Source organism: Urocitellus parryii, chromosome 8 (assembly GCF_045843805.1).
Source record: "Urocitellus parryii isolate mUroPar1 chromosome 8, mUroPar1.hap1, whole genome shotgun sequence".
NCBI lineage: Eukaryota > Metazoa > Chordata > Mammalia > Rodentia > Sciuridae > Urocitellus > Urocitellus parryii.
The window spans coordinates 34,088,705-34,107,377 of record NC_135538.1 but is presented as its reverse complement, the minus strand read 5'-3'; the positions used below and the strand labels follow the sequence as shown (position 1 = coordinate 34,107,377).

At 38.3% G+C, this 18,673-nt stretch overlaps 1 protein-coding gene across 2 annotated transcripts in view; it reads right to left on the bottom strand.

The window, feature by feature from the left end:
- Positions 1 to 18,673, bottom strand: part of Arhgap18 (Rho GTPase activating protein 18) — a 170,410-nt gene that overhangs the window by 50,119 nt on the left and 101,618 nt on the right. For both annotated transcript variants that reach the window (XM_026380823.2, XM_026380830.2), the window contains exon 2: positions 3,311 to 3,510. In XM_026380823.2, the coding sequence (XP_026236608.1) occupies positions 3,311 to 3,510 (200 nt within the window). The remainder of the gene's footprint in view (positions 1 to 3,310; positions 3,511 to 18,673) is intronic.

Here is an 18,673-nt window from a genome sequence, read left to right as displayed (position 1 = left end):
ATTAGCTGAAACTTGGACAACTGCCATCTACTCTGGCCACAGCGATATCAAGTTTTAGGTCGATTTCCTATATACTCAATTAAAAAAAATTTTAATGACTTCACATGTAATTAACCTCTACAACTTCCCTGCAGATGAACTAGAGAGAATGATACTGTTCCCCTTCCAGAGATGAGTAAGCAAGAAAAAGATAACTTACTTCCATCAAATTACAGAGGGAAGTCAGTGCTGGGGATATACATTCAAGCCTGGTTTCTTGGCTTAGATTCAGCATATCATGGACAGCAATGCTAATTTATGTAATGGCTTGCTTTTTTTCTGTTCACTGTAGCTGACGAGGGAATGTGGCAAAATAGTACAAAGCATCTGGACATTGGGAACTATTCGATTTCAAATTAATGTTTCTAATCCCAAGTCAGCACATCAGATTAAGTTGCTTTTTATAATTTTTCAAAAAAAGACTATTTTTAACAAAGAAGAATTTATATAAGAAACTAATAACCGAATCAATTCAAAATACCAAAAGCAGGAAGTAAACTAAATTCTATCAGCCCTTCACATCTTCAGACACTGTATCTGATGATTCAATCCACCTCATGTTGAAAATATTTTATAAACAGTCCATCTGCACTGAACTTGCACACACACTTTTATTGTTCAGGGAATAATGACAAGAGAGTATTAACAATTATTTATATTGAATTTACATTGTGTTATGTACTATAAGTAGTCTAGAAATGACTTCAAACATATAGGAGGATACACATAGGTCATAAGCCAATGCTAATAATCATCTTAGGTAAGGGACTTGGCATTTGTGGAGTTTGGTGTTCAGAGATTCCATATCTGTAACCAATCCTCCATAGATACTAAGGGATGACTTTATTGTTGACAATCCAATACAGATAAACAAAAGGACTTTATGGTACAGTGGCACACCCCTGTAATCCCAGCTATGCAGGAGGCTGAGACAGGAGGATTCCAAGTTCTAGCCAGCCTCAGCAGCTTTTGTCATCTGTGAAATAAATGACAGCCATCTCAGCCACCTCATAACCAAATGAGGAACACTGCAAAGCTCTATTGTATTGTAGCCTGTATCACCCAAGAGCACTGATGGCACTGTCTATCCTTCTATGCTACATACACTCTTTGAGGGCAGAAATCAAGTATTCATTACCCTGACTTCAAGAAACATAATGAAGTGCAAGGCACTGTGTCTGTTCCACATTAAAAACTATTTAATGACATAAAGTCAACCATTATTACTAAATCTGTTCTGGTAAAATTTGTCATAGATGTATAAAACCAAATTGCTAGGGGAAAAACAGACATTGCCCTGACAAGGAAACCATGATTAATATACAATATAATTTATTCCAGAAGCAGAGATAGACAGGGCATAGTGGCACACACCTGTAATCCCAGTAACTCAGGAGGCTGAGGCAGGGAGATCACAAGTTTGAGGCCAACCTTGGCAACTTAACAAAACCCTTCCCCCCCCCCCCAAAAAAAATACAAAGGGTCTGGGAGTTAGGGGATATAGCTCAGTGCCCCTGCATTTAATCCTCGGTACTTAAAAAAAGGGGGGCGAGGGGGTAAAACTCAAACAATTTAAAGTCCAAAGAGGAGTATGAACATGTAAAACCATCCCCAATCTTCCTTTATTGTTTTGATAGTAAGGACTGAACCCTTGAACCCAGGATGCTTTACTACTGTGCTGTATCCCACAGAGTTTTGCTAAAGTTGTGGAGTATCTCACTAAATTGCTGAGGCTGGCCTCTTACAATCTCTTGCCTCAGCCTCCCGAGTTGCTAGGATCACAGACATGTTCCAATCTTCTTGGAACAAATGACAAGATCATGTATGAATCAAATTTAACTTTGGAGAACTATGAAACAACTGATGATACCTGTGGATCTGGCCTCAATACCATTTTCTCTAGCATATTTTCCTCCTTATTCAATAAACCACTCGTGTGCTGCTTCCATATTGAATTATTGAGACAGAAAGGCTGAGGAACAATATTAATTGTCACAAAGAAGTCTGGCTTTATTGGTAATATATTTGGGAAAGAGAAAAAAAAATAAATGAGAAACCAAAGAGTGAGTTGCTTATAGTTTTCTTTTACAAATTAAGAAATATTAAAATTTTTTTAAAAAGCCCCAATTTTAAAAAAAATTGTCAGATTTTCTAAGAAATGTTGCAGCAAGGAAGAAAAATCTTATATAGACTTTTCTGTGCAACTTAATCCTAAGTCACTTAGTTAGAAGGAAATCTCTCATTAGTGAATGAAGAGGCACTGACTGGCTTTTACCTTTTTTATGTATCAACTGATACACCAAAATATATTACAAATTTATGGATTACATAGAAAGAAAGCTAATACAATAAATAGAAGCCAAAATTGGGTATCAAAAACTTGGCGACTGCTTAAATTTAAGAGGTTAAAGAAATGGTGTGAAATTGAAGGAAAAAAAAAAGTATTACATGTTTCTCCCAGAAATATCAAGTTCATTAGTGAAGAGTGTGGAAAATCTGGCTGGGAAGAGACTTGAGAAAAATTACAGGCCAACAAAAGAAATAAGCAACTATAGGAAGATAAAAATGGTGAAGCCATCTTCCACTGTCTAAATCTGTATCTGTAGATTAACAGGCTAAGCCTGTGGCACTGCATCCAGTCGGTCATGCTGTACTTTGGATAACAAAAATGACCAAAATTATAGGTCTGAAAAAATCACTTAAGGGTTCTTTTCATAAAATTTCCTTGCAAAAGCTACATGGCTAGAAACAAGGTAAGTGTCCTCAAATATATGACAGGCTACCACGTAAAAATAGAATGAATGTGTTCTGTTCTTCCGAAAGGCAGAAAAAATACAGCAGTATATTAGAAGAGAGCAGGCTATAAATCAGTAAAATAAAGATGAAAACAAATCATGCATACTAACAACTGGAAAAACAGTAACACTGCAAAGTCACAAGCTTTCCATCACCATCTACACTTCCTAGAGACCAAAGAACCATGAAGCTGGCATATTACAGAAAGAACTCAGAGTTTCAAAAACAAATTAAACCTAACCCTAAAAGTCTATATGCCACAGTCAGTTCAGCCACCAAGAACCCAGCCATAGCAACAATTAAGTGAATTTGCTCATGCCACTTGTATCTGGCAGCTACACCCATAAACCTGCTACAAACAAGTAATTATCAAGTTGAAAGACAACTAACAATTTCATTTTCTGGTTGTTCTACTCTGCCTTTCTACACATGGATTTTCTATGAATAACCAATAAGAATTTTATTCATTTGTTACCATCAGGTTCTTTGACAACCACCACCTCTTGATTGTCTTGTCTGTTTTCATGAGATCTCTTGATATTTTCCAGTTCTATCCAATAGTCCTCCATAGAAAGTTCGTCCAAGGAATCCTGGGAACTTGATCGATCAAATGGAGGCTTCTCCGTAATTTTAGTGGTGGTGTCCTGGTTCATGGTATACTGGCCATATCTCCGACTATAAGTTAAAAAAAAAAATGGTTCCTTTTAGTAAATGAGGGAATATTACAATTTTCAAAATATCATAGTGCTGAGCTGGAAAATTTGACAACTTCTTAAGTTTTCCTTTATAAAGCAAAGAAGATAACATATTTTGAAACTGTTTACCTTTGGCTGCTATTGATTATAATATGCTCCCAGAATGAAGAGTTTCACACTTTCCAAAACAGTACTATGAGGGACAAAGAGCGGCAGGGTGAATTACCTGCCCTTTTTACATTATTACTTAAATTATCTTAAGACTCATTGCAATCTAAAACTTTGAGTTTTTTAAAAAATAGGATGAATTTTGATTGCAGGCTATAAATAAAATTGAAAATTTTATGTGCTATTTATCACTTACATTTATAAAATGTAAATAGCAAATATATGCAACCAATGAATAAAGTACTATTTAAATTTCCATTTTATTTTTGGAACAAATATAAATAGGGTGATATATTAGTTTGCTGTTATACTCTACTGCAGAAAGCAACTTTAAATCTTTGCTGTAAGTGTACCCATGACACACACATATTAATAATTTTAAAATGTGTTTAAAAACTCTTTAATTAGCAATTCTGAAGAGTTTGGAATTACCCTGAGCATTGATTTTTTAGATACAATCCATAAATAAAAGGATAAATTGAATGAGAGCATTCTCATGACTTCAAGTGAACTGTATTCTTCCTTTATAATTCAATCTTAGAAACACATGAGAGGTGAATTAAAGGACCTTATATGATAGAAATTTGAAATTTTTGATTATTTAAATATAGAGAAAATAGCACCTAATTACCTAAAAGAGGAAAAATTTCAGCTATGGTATCTTCCTTTATATTCGATATTTTTCTTTTAAAAGTACAATATGAATAGGGACAGGTGGTGAAAAATGTTTTTTTAAGATTTTAATTTCAAATTGCCCTTTTATTTCCCAAGGACTTTTAGGAAGTAATACTTGTTAGATTGATTTTACCTCCTGTATATATTGAAAGTCAAAATAAATATAAAATTATTTAATAATGTGTGAACATTCTTAAATTTCAACTGGCCTTTCCCACAATTATTTAAAATAGTAGGACTTTAACACTACGTGAGGTAGAGTGTCACTAAATTCTGGGTTAACCTATCTAGATGTTTAATTCCAACTCGTTTGTTAGAAAAAGTGAAAGACCTTAATTGTCTATTGCTACAAATAAATGCAGCACAACTCAGTAGTTAGCAGTACCAAGATCATAGGTCAGTTTTATTAATAACCTTAAAGATGGATCTTTATGCCTTAAGTACTTTATAAATGCAGATTTCATGAATGAATACTCACTCACTATAATCACTCCCTGGTAGCAATCTTGGATGGTGATGGGTGAACATCAGGACTAGGGCCAACAAGAATAAGTCTGGACAAGTTTGTGAATTTCTTTCCTCAGTTCTCTATTGTCCATTGTTTGCCTCTTCCATCCCTTAATTCAAGGGGTACTTCCTCCCTCCCTGGCCCCCAGCATCCTGTTTACATCACTGTATCCCATCCTGGTCCCCAGGCCTGGCCCAATGGTCACTGTATAATTTTATTTATTTTATTTTATTTTGGTACAAGGGAGTGAATCCAGGGGGGCACTTAACCAGTAAGCCACACCCCCAGCACTTCTTGTGTTTTATTTAGAGACAGGGGTCTCACTGAGTTACCGAGGGTCTCTCTAAATTGCTGAGATTGGCTTTGAACTTACAATCCTCTGCCTCAGCCTCCCCAGCTATTGGGATTACAGGCATGGGCCACCACACCCAGCATGACTAATACTTTTATTACAGGGTTTTCAATCCTGAATCAAATTAAAATGTGAATAAGAAAGTTACCCTCTCTTAAAAATGACTTGTTTTTCCCCCAGTATCAGCAGCTCAATTTATCTGTGGTTCATAGTCCTTAATCCTGCCTTACCAGGATAACTACAGCTAATTTGTAGAATGCCTGTCAAATTCATTTTTTTTTCTGTTTTGTCAAATACACATGCCCTGTCCTTGTTTTTATTTTATCTCACATGATAATGCAAGACTGGCTACCTTATTCCTATTCCCTACTTGTACCCACTGCAGCTCCCACAAGAGACCACAATAAGTATGGTGAACTATGTGAAATATAATGACTAATGCCAAATAATTTGGTTTATCTGCTCACAGGAAAGAGGTACAGTTGAGCTAGAAGTACATTAAGCTTTTCATTGCTGAAGGAATGTGTTTATTCTGGCAAGAATTTTCCAGTAAATTTCCATTAAGATAGCAATATGCAGAAAAATGAAGGAACACTGAGTAACAGCATTGTTACATAAATATACCTTCTCTATGGACTCTGCTTTCAAAACATGCATAAAGCAAAAGTCTTACAGCTCAGTACTGACGAATTGACTCAGTATTTTGACTTTAGATTCAGAAGCCAAATAGGTGTGTAATAACCTGAAAATACTGAGTCATAGATTTTTTTTTCTTCTTTCCATCTCCTCCATTTGCATCCCTGGTAAATATTCCAGGGGCACATTTTCAATTTTATATATTAGGAGATGAAAAGTATTCAGGAATGGGATTACTCTCCTTGCTCAACCTAACATGTATTTTTAAATTACTCTCAAAATGCAAGTGAATATTCTTTCAATTTACATCAATTAACATTCAGAACCACTTTTTCTCTTCTTAGAATATACTTTTGGTACCTCTGCAGTGGCTTAAAGTCTGGACCCTTCTTAATGTCCTGGTAAGTGGCCAATTAACTGATTTCCTCTTTTCTGGTTTTTTAAGAGTATGCTATTTGATACCATGCTCATTCTGAAAATTGGGTTCAAAAACATAAAGCAACATCTGCTAGATGTAATGAAGTGCAGAGCAGAAGTATTTTATATTTCCAAAAGATCCAAGCCAACACATAGTGCTGAAATCAAAGAAGCATAGTTCATACCACAGACAACTACAAATTACCCACCTGATCTGCTGCCAAGAGACTGTTCCAAGATCCTTCCCACCCCCTCCCTAATCCTGTGCACTGACTGTCCCATGGCCATGCTTCAAGAATCTGTGCATTTCCTGCCTTCTGCAACTACAATGACAGAACTGGACGTGTCTTCTGAAAGAGGCTGCCATGTTGCTCTACTAAGAGCTGCTTCCAGACTGCCTGTGTGAGTCACTCTTTTCCCAACACACCGTCACTCTGCCTTTTTTGTGGGCATGAATATCACCAGCTTCCTGGAATGGTTTGTTTTCAACTTGCCAGCATGTCCTCCATGACATGTTTATTTTTAAAAATTAAGGCTCTGTTTTATTGTGGTTTTGTTTGGGGGGGGGTGGTGGTGGTAGGTTTGCATTACTGGGGATTGAACCCAGGGAAGCTCTACCACTGAGTTACATTCCTAACTCTTTTTAGTTTCAATTTTGAGACAGGGTCTTGCTAAGTTGCTGAGGCTGCCCTCAAACTTGCATCCTCTGGCCTCAGCCTCTTCAGTCACTGCGATTACAGGCAGGCACGATCATGCCCAACTTGTTTTGTTGAATTTTCCCCCAGGCATAGGTTCTATCATTTTCCTAAGATAATTTTTTCTAGCTGGTCAAGAATTTCAAAGGTATTGATATTATGGTGTTTATTTTTATGGAGAATATGAAACTGGTCTGACATCATTTGTCCTCCACAAGGAGGTGGGGTAGCTATCTCTTACAACATGGTCTATTGGAAGATCACAATCTGGCTGATGATTCATGCTGATACCTGATGTAGTCAGTAAAGAAATGGAAAAATATGAAACCAGGAGACCTAAGAACCAAATGATTCCAGCTCTGTTTGACCATCTCTATAATCTATGGTAGTTCACAACTTCTCCACTCCCCAATTTTCTATGAAATGGGAAGAGTAACAATAGCCTTGAGGGCTGGAGGCCAAGCAGGAGGCCCTAGGTTCAATTTCCAACACAGGTGAGCATGCAAATATATATCCTCAATTCCAACTGACTTACCCTGAGAAGGTCATGAAGGATAGTATCTCTGCTAACCCAAGTACCACTAACTATACATAACTGCTGATCCCAGAGTTTTGTTGTTTTTGTTTTGGGTGGGTTTTTTGGGGGGCGGAGGGGGCAGGGGGGATGCATACCAGTCCTTGAACCCAGGGCCTCATACATGGTAAGCACACACTCAGTCACTAAGCTACATCTATAGCCTATAATGCCCCCCTGAGACACATACACACACACACACACACACACACACACACACACACACACACACACAGAGTACTGAGGTCACCTTTGCCCTCTTCTAAGGTTCAGAGAGATCATTTATCCTCTAGGACTGTTCTCGGACTTTTTGATCTCAGAATTCCTTTATACACTCAAAACTTTTCAAGAACCTTCCAAGAGCTTTTGTTTATAGGCGTGTCTATTGATGTTTACAGCATTAGATTATAAAACTGAAAAAAAATTTCAATACTATTGGTTTGATAATAAACATCTTAACGTTAACTTTTTTCCAAAAAAAAAAAAAGCTGTTATGATTTAGATGTGGTGTCCCCCAAAAGCTCATGTGTGAGACAATGCAAGAAGGTTCCGAGGAGAAATGAATGGGTTGTAAGAGTCTTAACCCAATCAGTGAATTAATCCCCCGATAGGGATTAACTGAGTGGTAACTGAAGTGGTAGGGTGTGGGTGGAAGAGGTAGAAATTGGGGTGTGGCTTTGGGGTATATATTTGTTTCTGGCCAGTGGCGTCTCTCTGCTTCCTGATTATCATGTGAGCTGCTCTCTGCCAAACACTTCTGCCATGATGTCCCATGTCACCTCAAGCCCCAAGGAATGGATTCTGCCGTCTATGGATTGAGACCTCTCAAACCATAAGCCCCTAAATACACTTTTCCTCTTCTACAGTTGTTCTGGTTGGGTCCTTTTAGTCGCAGCGATGAAAAAGCTGACAAAAACTCTGTATTTTCCAAACAAAACATAGATGAATATCATTGCTTTAAATTTTGAAACTGTCTTTAAGGTCCAGCTTAATAGAAGGCATCTGGACTCTCACATCTGCTTCTGTGTTCAATCACACGTAGAACTGCACCTCACAGGGCCTCTGGGATCCTGCTCTCTATTCTCATGAGAGAACAGTGAAAATGGCAAATAATGTTTTAATCAACAATTCTGATCTCCCAGACTCCTGAAAAAGTTCTGAGACACCCAAATGTCCTGTACCATACTTTGAAAAGTAAGTATGGTATCTTACAGAAGTAAGCTTCTGTAAGATTTCTTAAGAACATTATTTAATGGATGTTGAGAAAGCACTTTTAACTCTGTGCACAGTGCCCCAGAAAGCTCTCCTGAAACAGGCATGCATTCCTGGTGACTCTTGACCTAGTTCTTTATTTTAGTTTAGTTTTTCAGGCTTTCATAAATACTGGGACTCATTCCAATGATATATCCATGCTGCATTTATACTATAATGACAAAAAAAAATAAATAAAAACGTTAGTTCGAAAGCTCTGCCTGGCCAATGTTTGTAATCGTTTGCTTGTGTCCACCAGGCATAAAGGGGAGCTCTTCCCCACTCTGGCCAGTGAGTTTCAAGGTGGACATTCCCTTAACCCTCCCTTGACATCCATGTCCTCTGCCTAAAACCACTTTCAGGCAGATTTATCTGTAACAAAAAGGTGTCTTTGAATTCATACTTAATCATCTGGTCCAATTTCCACTTTGGGTACCCTACCCTGTTGGTGTTCAAAAAACAATACCCTAAAGTATGGTTTCTTTAGCATGCCAAGCACTTCTGAATTAAAGGAAATCAGAAGGATTTAGAAGCTGCCTCTGGAGCAAGAGATTTTTAAACTTTCGTTTGTTTTCCCTTCAAAGCCAGAGGGACTCTCTGAAGTTCCTTTATCTAACTCAAGTTTCCTTATCTGACTTCTTTCAAAAGATGGGCAACTATGTTAGGCCCCCTTCCTAGGAAACTAATCAAATTACCAGGGAAGAGTAACTATAAGAGAGGACTGAAAGCCCTCTCCATTCTCAATAGATTTTCCTTGGAGAGCTTACCTGCATAAGACAACTTTATTCACAATGAAGTTCTGCCCCTTTCCTAACTTGTGCACCTCCCCCTGGCTGAGAGGACTTTGTCCCAGACCATGGCCCACTCTTTGCGGTTCATTCATTTCTCAAAAAACAAAACATTTAATACACCTCTGAAATTGCCTATAGTCTCCTCCAAGACCAACTGTGACACTTAACATCCGGTCTCCTTATTCCACTCCTTCCAGAGATATTTTTGCAGTACAAGTCTGTTTTCACTTGAAGTACTATGGTGTGGGGCCTTAGAGAACTCTTAAACAAAAACTACATTTTCTATCATATTTCTTATCCTACCTTTATTTCCCTGAAGGAAAACAAGTAATTGGATTGGGCAATTTAAGACAAAATAAGGTTTATTTTTGTCTTTGTACAATTGGGGGGGAGATGTTCTTACTCAGATATTACTTATCAATGTTACTGACTGAGCATACTTTAGATAAAGTTATACTTATTAAAACTTAAACCTTAGGGGCTAGGGTTGCTGCTCAATGGTGGAGCGCTAGCCTAACATGGGCAGGACCCTGGGTTCTATCCTCAGCACCACATAAAAATAAGTAAATAAAGGTATTATGTCCAACTCCAACTAAAAAATAAATATAAAAAAACAAAATAGGGCTGGGATTGTGGCTCATCGGTAGAGCGCTCGCCTAGCATGGGTGGGACCTGGGTTGGATCCTCAGCATCACATAAAAATAAAGGCATTCTGCTGTGTCCATCTACACCTAAAAAATAAAAATAAAAAAACTTAAACTTTAGAATTGTATTAGATCTTAAGAACTTAAATATATCTTATCATATGGGGTAATGAGGTCCCCAAACCTGACCAGCAAAGGGATGTTAGAATCAAGATTAGCCGTCTTTTTCATGTTTAGTGGTAAATATTATACCACTATAATTTGCTTTGTTCTTATTATTTGCATCTGTCTTTCTGAGTTTATATTGCACATAGCTGGCCAAATGCAACCTTGTTGACAGTCTATAATTAGCATTTTTAAATGATATTTTACTTACCAAGAGAAAATACATTTAAGAAATACATTTAAAAATTAAACCATTCCTTTTGAACAGGCATGAAAAGCCTTTTGAGATGCACTGCCTAAAATATGGTTGGTGTCATGCTGGGCATGACTTCAAATATAACCTGTTTAAAAAAATAAAACCAAAACCTTTGCTTTGCAAAAGTTCAAAAATTTGGGAATGTTTTAAAAATTCTTCTTCGTCTACATTATTTCTATGTTTAAAAAACAATAGCTTGTCAGATGTACAGTTTTCTCTTTCATTGCAACAATGATATTAAAGAAGTATTCACTACATGGTGCTTGGTAAAGCCATTAATACTGTGTAATGGCCCTGTCCATCAGAATACACTCAGTTTGAATCACTATGAAGAGCTGCAGCCTATGAATGACCCAAGTCATCCCCGCCCCCACCCCCCCACTCCCCCCACCCCTTGGAAGTGAATGTCTAGTATTGTTTAGCTGAAAGCAATAATTATTACAAGTGGCTCTGACATTCATGAAGAAAGAACCCTGAGGATGCCCGAAGGCAGGAAGAAGTTGATTAGAAAGCAATGCCACATTGCTCCCTCCCTGTACCCAGGAGCCATTAGAACTCAGGGAAAGGGCTCTTCATCTCTTGTATCTGACCCTAAAGCCATAGTTTTAAGGACCTACTAAGTTAATTTTCACATTTCATTTAAAGGAACTTACTTTATGTTTTGTATATCTTACCCTTTCCATTTGGGGGAAAACCCAAAATTGACTTGTTTCTTTCAGCTTTTGTTTTCTTAAACAAGACTGACTCAATATCTTGTATAGGCCTTTGTAGTTTTTCAGAGTGTCCACCTACTTTTGACACACAGTAAAACAAGGAGCAAATAAACTGGTTATTGTCTATTCACATGACATTCCCTGAGCAAAACTGAGAAGAAAAGCCCCTTGGGTAGCATACTGTTAAGAGCTAGCTTTGAAAACATGGCTTTCTCATTTTTATGGAAAAATAGAACAAAAGCAGTTCTGATGTTTTTCGTTGGTGTTTTCACTATACTTTGATACCCCTAAAAGAATAGGCATATAAACCGTAAACTCCAGGAGGGAAGGCAGAGACAGAAAGGATGTGGGAAAGGTAGCCAGGACAACTTGCAAACATTCCACTCCTCTTTAGGTACCAAACAAGAAACACAAAAGGGTACAGTGTCACTGGCCACCAGACATAGGTCTTCATTGTTTTAAAGCACTGGTTCTCGGTGAGGTGATCCTATGTCTCATCTCCCCTCAACTCTCTCAGGAGGTAGTTCTTTCACCTTAAATGGAGGCACAACTTAGAACTAGCCAGGTGGGAAACACGGGTTCTTAATATCAACGTCATCTTCTTGGACAAGCATGATAGAAGCTAAAGTGAGATTTTGACATGCAGTGTTAAGATCTGGAGACCCTGGTTCAAAGCATATTTGCTTCACTCATCTGTCACTATGACTTGTTTCTACCTGACAATCTGATCCTGTTGTGTTTTCTCCAGGATTCCTTCCTCTTCTTGTTCTGGCCAGCTGTACAGCCAGCTGGACAGTAAATACCAGTAGCTGCTTTGCATTCTGAGCATACTCAGTTGCATATCATGGTACCTTTCTCTTTCTGGGCTGGAATCAACTCGTTGCTACAGACTTCCTACATTTTGCACTATGATGGTCTGCTCCCAACTGTCTCTACCACTAAATTACATGTTCTTTGGGGTAAAAACCCATTGTTGCTTTTCATTGTGATATTCCTAGATTCAAGCAAACTGCTTGCCACAGCAGATAACTATGAAATATTCAATAAATATTCAATTATTACTCATTGAATTATCAGTGCTTCTGAAACAACCCCTTTTAATTCATGAGATTTTTTTTTAGTTAATTGTACAAAACCACAAAGAAGTAGAGATATTAAAAGTAACCAAAGAAATCAGCAATTAAGAAACCCTAATATTGGGCTGGCTTTATAGCTCAGTGGCAGAATGCTTGCCTAGCATGTGTGAAGCACTGTTTTTGATCATCAGCACCACATTAAATAAATAAATAAAAGTCAAGTTATTATATCCATCTATAACTAATTTTTTTAAAGAAACCCTAATACTAATAGGGAAACTGTTCTATTATCTGACTCTCAGATGTTTATCCTGAAAGTAGGCTCCCTAAAGGGAGCAGATACATGCAAAAGGGTTGATTTAATACCAGAATGTAATTAATATTAAGTCACAAACAAGCTTTCTGCATTAAGCACATGTTCCAGTGTCCTAGAGCATCCCAAGCTCTAGAATAAACCTTTACTGAATACCTTCATTGAATTTCAAACTTCTATTCATTTATTTTTATTGTGCTTAGAAAAAAAAAAATCAACTCAACATTGGGCACCTTATCAGGACCCTCTATTCAACCAAACTCTTCAAACCTCTACTGTGAGGTAGATGATACAGGATGCCACACCAGATATAGGTGCAATTTTCTAGTTCCTCATTGAATTAGTGGCCTGAAAACTCTCCAGCATAGGCTTCCAGGTCATAACCACTGCTTTGGCATATTATTTGGCCCAGTTTGTGGTTCACCACTCCTTTCCCAGTAAGAATTTCACTTCTGCTCTGGCTGTTCCTGCCACTCCCACCCACTCACCCTCAACTCATCCTCTGCTCAAGCATTTTCCTAGATTTAGACCAATAATTTGAGGCCACTCCATAGTTCCTTACTATGGTCTCAATGGTTGTGTCACTCCAAAATTCATAGGTTGGAATTTCACAACACTAGGAGCTGGGGACTTTGGAGGGGAGCTGGCAGTAGGAGCTGGGGCCTTTTAGTGTCCTCATAAATGAGATCTTAGACAGCTGCCTTGCCTCTTCCTCCATGTGAGGACCAGAGAGAAGGCACAGTCTGTAAGAAGGCCCTCACCATGGAATCTGCCAGTGTCTTGAGCTGAGACTTTCCAGCATTCGGAAACAGGAGAAATAATTTTGTTGTTTACCAGCAACCCAGTTTACTGTAGTCTGTTTTAAAGGCACAAATGTACCAAAACATCCTTTCTGGGATTCCTTCCTCTCCCCTCATCAGTCTGTCCCAGGCTTCATGGGTTTGCCTGAAGCCCAACGCTGCTGTCCATTCTCAAGATGAAGCCTGCCTTCCTTAAAATTTTAGTATTTGACTCTTGTTTCCCAATAGTCATGTGGCTTCAAAGGTAGTTATCAGCATCCAGATTTTTTTTTTCAAACTTTTATTCATTTATTTTTATTGTGCTTAGAAAAAAAATCGATATTTTTGACTTTTCAGTTCAAAGCTTAACTCCTATTTTCATTCTGAGAAATCTATCAAGTTCTCAATACTCTTCAGAGGTGAAAGGAGGAAGGAATTCACTCTTGGAGACCAAAGATATTTCCACCTCCCGACTTTCTCAAACTCAATCTGAAGTCCCCTATCATGACCTCTGTTAGCTTGTAATTTCATCATCCTAGTTTGTCAAGAGGCTTTAAACACAGATTAACTGATAAACTTACATCAGGGTATAAATTTACTCAAGACTATTAATATACCTTAAGATCTGGGATCCAGCAACTCAGGAGGCTAAGGAGGGAGGTTCACAAATTCAAGAACAGGCTGGGCAATTTAGTAAGACCTGTCACAAAATAAAAGACTAGGGATGTAGCTTGGAGGTTGAGCACTCACCTAGCATGTGGGAGCAGTGAGCTCCACCCCAAGCAAGCACTCCCTTAAAAAAATTGGGGATTCAGGAAATATATTTATATGTGAGCCAGAAATTTTCATTCTGGACGATAACTACAGAGATGCATATAAAAATGCGCTACATAGGTTTTTGGTGTTTTCATGGCTCTAGAGACCTCACATATATTAAGCAAACACTCTACCACTGAGTTCTACCAGTATCCTTAAATTATGATATTCTGATACCACCTCTCCAGTTCATAAAGGCTGTTATCAACTCAAAATGCTTGCTATAATATAGGTACTGGCAAAATATTTGTTAACAAAATTATGAACACTATTTTAAAATGTAATGTTAAAAAAATTGTACTAAATATTGGTTTTATTTATTTCCTATGGGCAAATCTCTTGTCCTACCAAAGCCCTTTTATACACATATTAACATCAACTTTACATGCTAATAGAAACACAGACATGAGGCAAAGGTAGATTTAAAGAAAAAGAAAATCTTTAAAAGTAAATAGATGGGCATATTCTCAAAGAGACAAGGGTTTTATTCACCTTTTCTTCATTCTTCATGATAGCCTATTATAATAGAGTGGAGAAATCACCGTATTTCTCAGTGAGGATACAGGGGGTATAAAACCAATGTTAAACGAAGAAAATGTTAAAAGTGGGGCTGGTGGTGTGGCTCAGTGGTAGAGCACTTGCCTTGCAAGCGTGAGGCACTGGGTTCAATCCTCAGCCCCACATAAATAAAGGTATTGTGTCCATCTACTATATATAATATATATATATAAAATATATATATTTTATATATATATATAAAATTTTTTTAAGTGAAGGGTGGGGCTGGGATGTGGCTCAAGCGGTAGCGCTCCCCTGGCATGCGTGCGGCCCAGGTTCGATCCTCAGCACAACATACAAAGATGTTATGTCTGCCGAAAAACAAAAACAAATATTAAAAAATTCTCTCTCTAAAAAATAAAAATAAAAAAATAAAAGTGAAGGGCTATCTGTATTTATGCTAGATGATAAAAAGGAAAAGGCTACCTGTCAAGTAACACTGGTGAAAGGTAAAAATGCCACCAATATTGCAGTACGTATCTAGAGAGGAAAAAAGAAAGCTGCTTTCTGTAAGCTGGAGAGAGAGAGGAAAAAAAAAAGAGTGCGTGTATTTGTGTGTGTGTGTATTTGGTTTTGTTTTGTTTTTTTTCCCCCCTAAGCCAGGTGCTAAAGTTGTTAGCTCTATTATGGAGATGAAAGAGGTAGAAAGAAAACTTTCAGCTAATCAAAAATTTTAGCCAACCTTAGAGATAATTCATCCATAATGTTTCCCACTAAATGTATTTAGCAGTCAGTCACAAAGTAGATTATGTAAATATTACAAGAGATTTTCCCTTTTTAAATGAGATTAATAAGAGAAAAAAATTCTGAGATGTCCTAAATTTAATTCCAAGAGCCAGAGGATGGAGAGGAGAGATAAGGCAGATAATGAATTAACAGCTGCAGCTGAAAACAAGAGACCACTTCAAGTTCTGAATCTGGGTTAAAACCTTAAGTCAAATTCATCACCACCTGCCATGCACACAGCATCCTGCTTGCAGCCCCACCTTCCAGAATGATCTCCTCCTACCTCGAAGACTTCCCTCCTCCTGTCAGCCAATCCCTCTTGTCTATGGCCAGTGTAGGTTCAATGTGACAAGTTGTGCTTTCCTTCTCCAAATTTTCTTTGTAAAAATACTCTTAGCTCTAGGTCCAGCGGACATTTTCTCATCTGCTACTGTAACCTTGCTGCTGGAAATTGCAGGTTGGTATCCTAAGACCGGGTCCTTTTTCAGGCTCATATTCTCAATGGCTCAATAAAACCTTTTATTTCAGAAATCCCTCAATCTCAATAAGTTGGGTTTAACAAGATTATTTAAGACCACCTTTTCCTTAGTATATTTTAGATTCTGACCTGGTCCAACACAAGCAGATGTGACTACAAATAGCAGCCAGGCACGGTGGTGCACATCTGTAGTGCCAGTAGCTCGAGAGGCTGAGGCAGGAGGATAGAGAGTTCAAAGCCAGCCTCAGCAACTTAGCAAGGCCCTAAGCAACTCAGCAAGACCCTGTCTCTAAATAAAAAAGACAAAAAAGGGCTGGGGATATGGCTCAGTGGTTAAGTACCCCTGGGTTCAGTCCCCAGTACAAAAACAAAAACAAAAAAAACCCCACAAATAGTATCAAAGACCAATTAAATATGAAATAGAAACATGGAAAAGACGGTTTTCATTTGTAAGAGGTTTACAGGGAGGGGAGGGGCTTTAGCCTTTCAAAGACAAAAATATTTAAAACTCCCAGAAAAAACAAACACAAATATTTTCAATAAAAGCCTTTGACCTTTGTTTAGGACAGGAACAGGGTTCACAGGGTATTGAGACCTAATCCTACAAAAAGGGGAAGAAATGCAGAAAGTAGAGGGGAAAAAATTGTGTAAAATCACAATTTATGCTGTTCCTGGACATTATCACATCTACACAGTCATTGGCACACTGAGCTCAGGGAAATGCCACCCAGAGACCCAAATTCTAAGAGGAGTAAATACTTGTTCATGTTGGACGTTTACAAACCTGTCCTAGCTTAATTCTTAAAAGGGCCAAAATAGAACTTAACATCCCAGACTCCTACCCTCCCGAGTCTCAGACTTGCCGCCAGGCATATGCCAGCCTATGGCTCAACTGCTCTGTTCACGCCACGCAGAATTTCCACTTAACCCAAAGCAAAGTGGCATCTGGTTCCCAAATGCCATTCCAAGTAGAAATGTGAAACAGGTTAAGAAGTTCAAAAGCAGTTGATGTCCTGAAGAGTTCCCTCCCTCATCACAGCCAAGGTTGGGCAGGATCTCAGGTTAAATTAGAGTCCAGCTCCAGGCTTTCACCTCCTGTGCACCCTTTTCCATCCCTCTTGTTCCCAGCCTTCCTCATGGTTCCATTCCCGGGTGGATTCTCTTCTACACTCACGCTCCATCAAGATACAGAAGTCCATCAACTTGGATCGTATCTTCCCAAAATGCTGCCTGCCACATCAGTCTTTCTGAGCTTTCTGTACTGGCCAAGGCTTCTGGGACCTTCCATCTCAGGAAGGTCTGGGACCCATGGCCCATGCTCAACAAGAAGGAAAGAGGTAGAAAAAAAAAGAACTGTTGTCTCAGAAAGCCATCACTTCAGAAGACAGAAATCAATAAAAGCCAGTGAATAGAGGGTAGAGCCTCTAGAGGAGGGCAGTCAAAGTTCTGAGGAGAGAAGATGAAAGGATGAAAAGTATGCAGGACCCTCCAGGGCACATGTCAGCATTTGTGCAGTTAGTGCCACAGGTGGGGAAGCCAGCCCAGCTGATGGCATCAGGGATGGATCTGTCTTGGCTATCTTGCCAGGATAAGTCTACGGAAAGAGCTGTGAGATACTGCAAGACACAGAATGTTTTCCTGCTTTCTTACTTTTTAATTCAGGTGTTGAAGGGTCAGCTGTTAAAAAGAGTTCCCACCTCATAAATGACTATTTGCTGAAGTAGGATCTATAAAATACAGAGCTTTTATAAGACAAATATGGTGAGCTTTAAGCACACTTTCATATGCCAACCCGTCTGACATAGGACTATTTAATTTCCTTTTTAAAAAAATATTTATTTTTTAGTTGTAGTTGGACACAATACCTTTATTTTGTTTACTCATTTTTATGTGGTGCTGAGAATGAAACCCAGGGCCTTGCACGTGCTAGGCGAGCATGCTACTGCCGAGCCACAACCCCAGCTCACAGACGATTAATTTTGTAATTGTTTTTCAGGGAGAAAGCTTCACTGAAAAATAACACATTTATTCACTGGTATTCTTTCTTTAATTATATTTGATCAGAATTCTGCATTTAGGGTTGGAGGGATTTCTTTGGTGCTGGGGATCAAATCCAGGGCCCTTCACGTGCTAGGCAACTGAACTATACCCCCAGCCCTAGGTTTTTTTTTTTTTTTAAATCATTATGATTATGGTTCAACATAAAACTGATCCCATTTTTTTTTTTTTTTTTTTTTTTTTTTGGTGCTAGGAATTGAACCGAGGGCCTATTGCACATGCGAAGCAGGCATTCTACCACTGAACTTCACCCCAGCAAAGGGGCACTTAAAAGGACAGTAGAATCAGAATCAGGTCAACACTTCAATGTTTTGTTGGAGTGACCTACAGAACTTGGACTCTTGTTTGTTAATAACAAACAGACTACCAAGTTATGGTTCAGATATTCGTTAAATAAACACTGGCCCCCCACCTCCATTAACTGCAGGGACTCAAATCCAAGGAAGCACTGGACTTCACCTCTGACTTCCAAGTCTGCCTTCTGAGAGAGATTA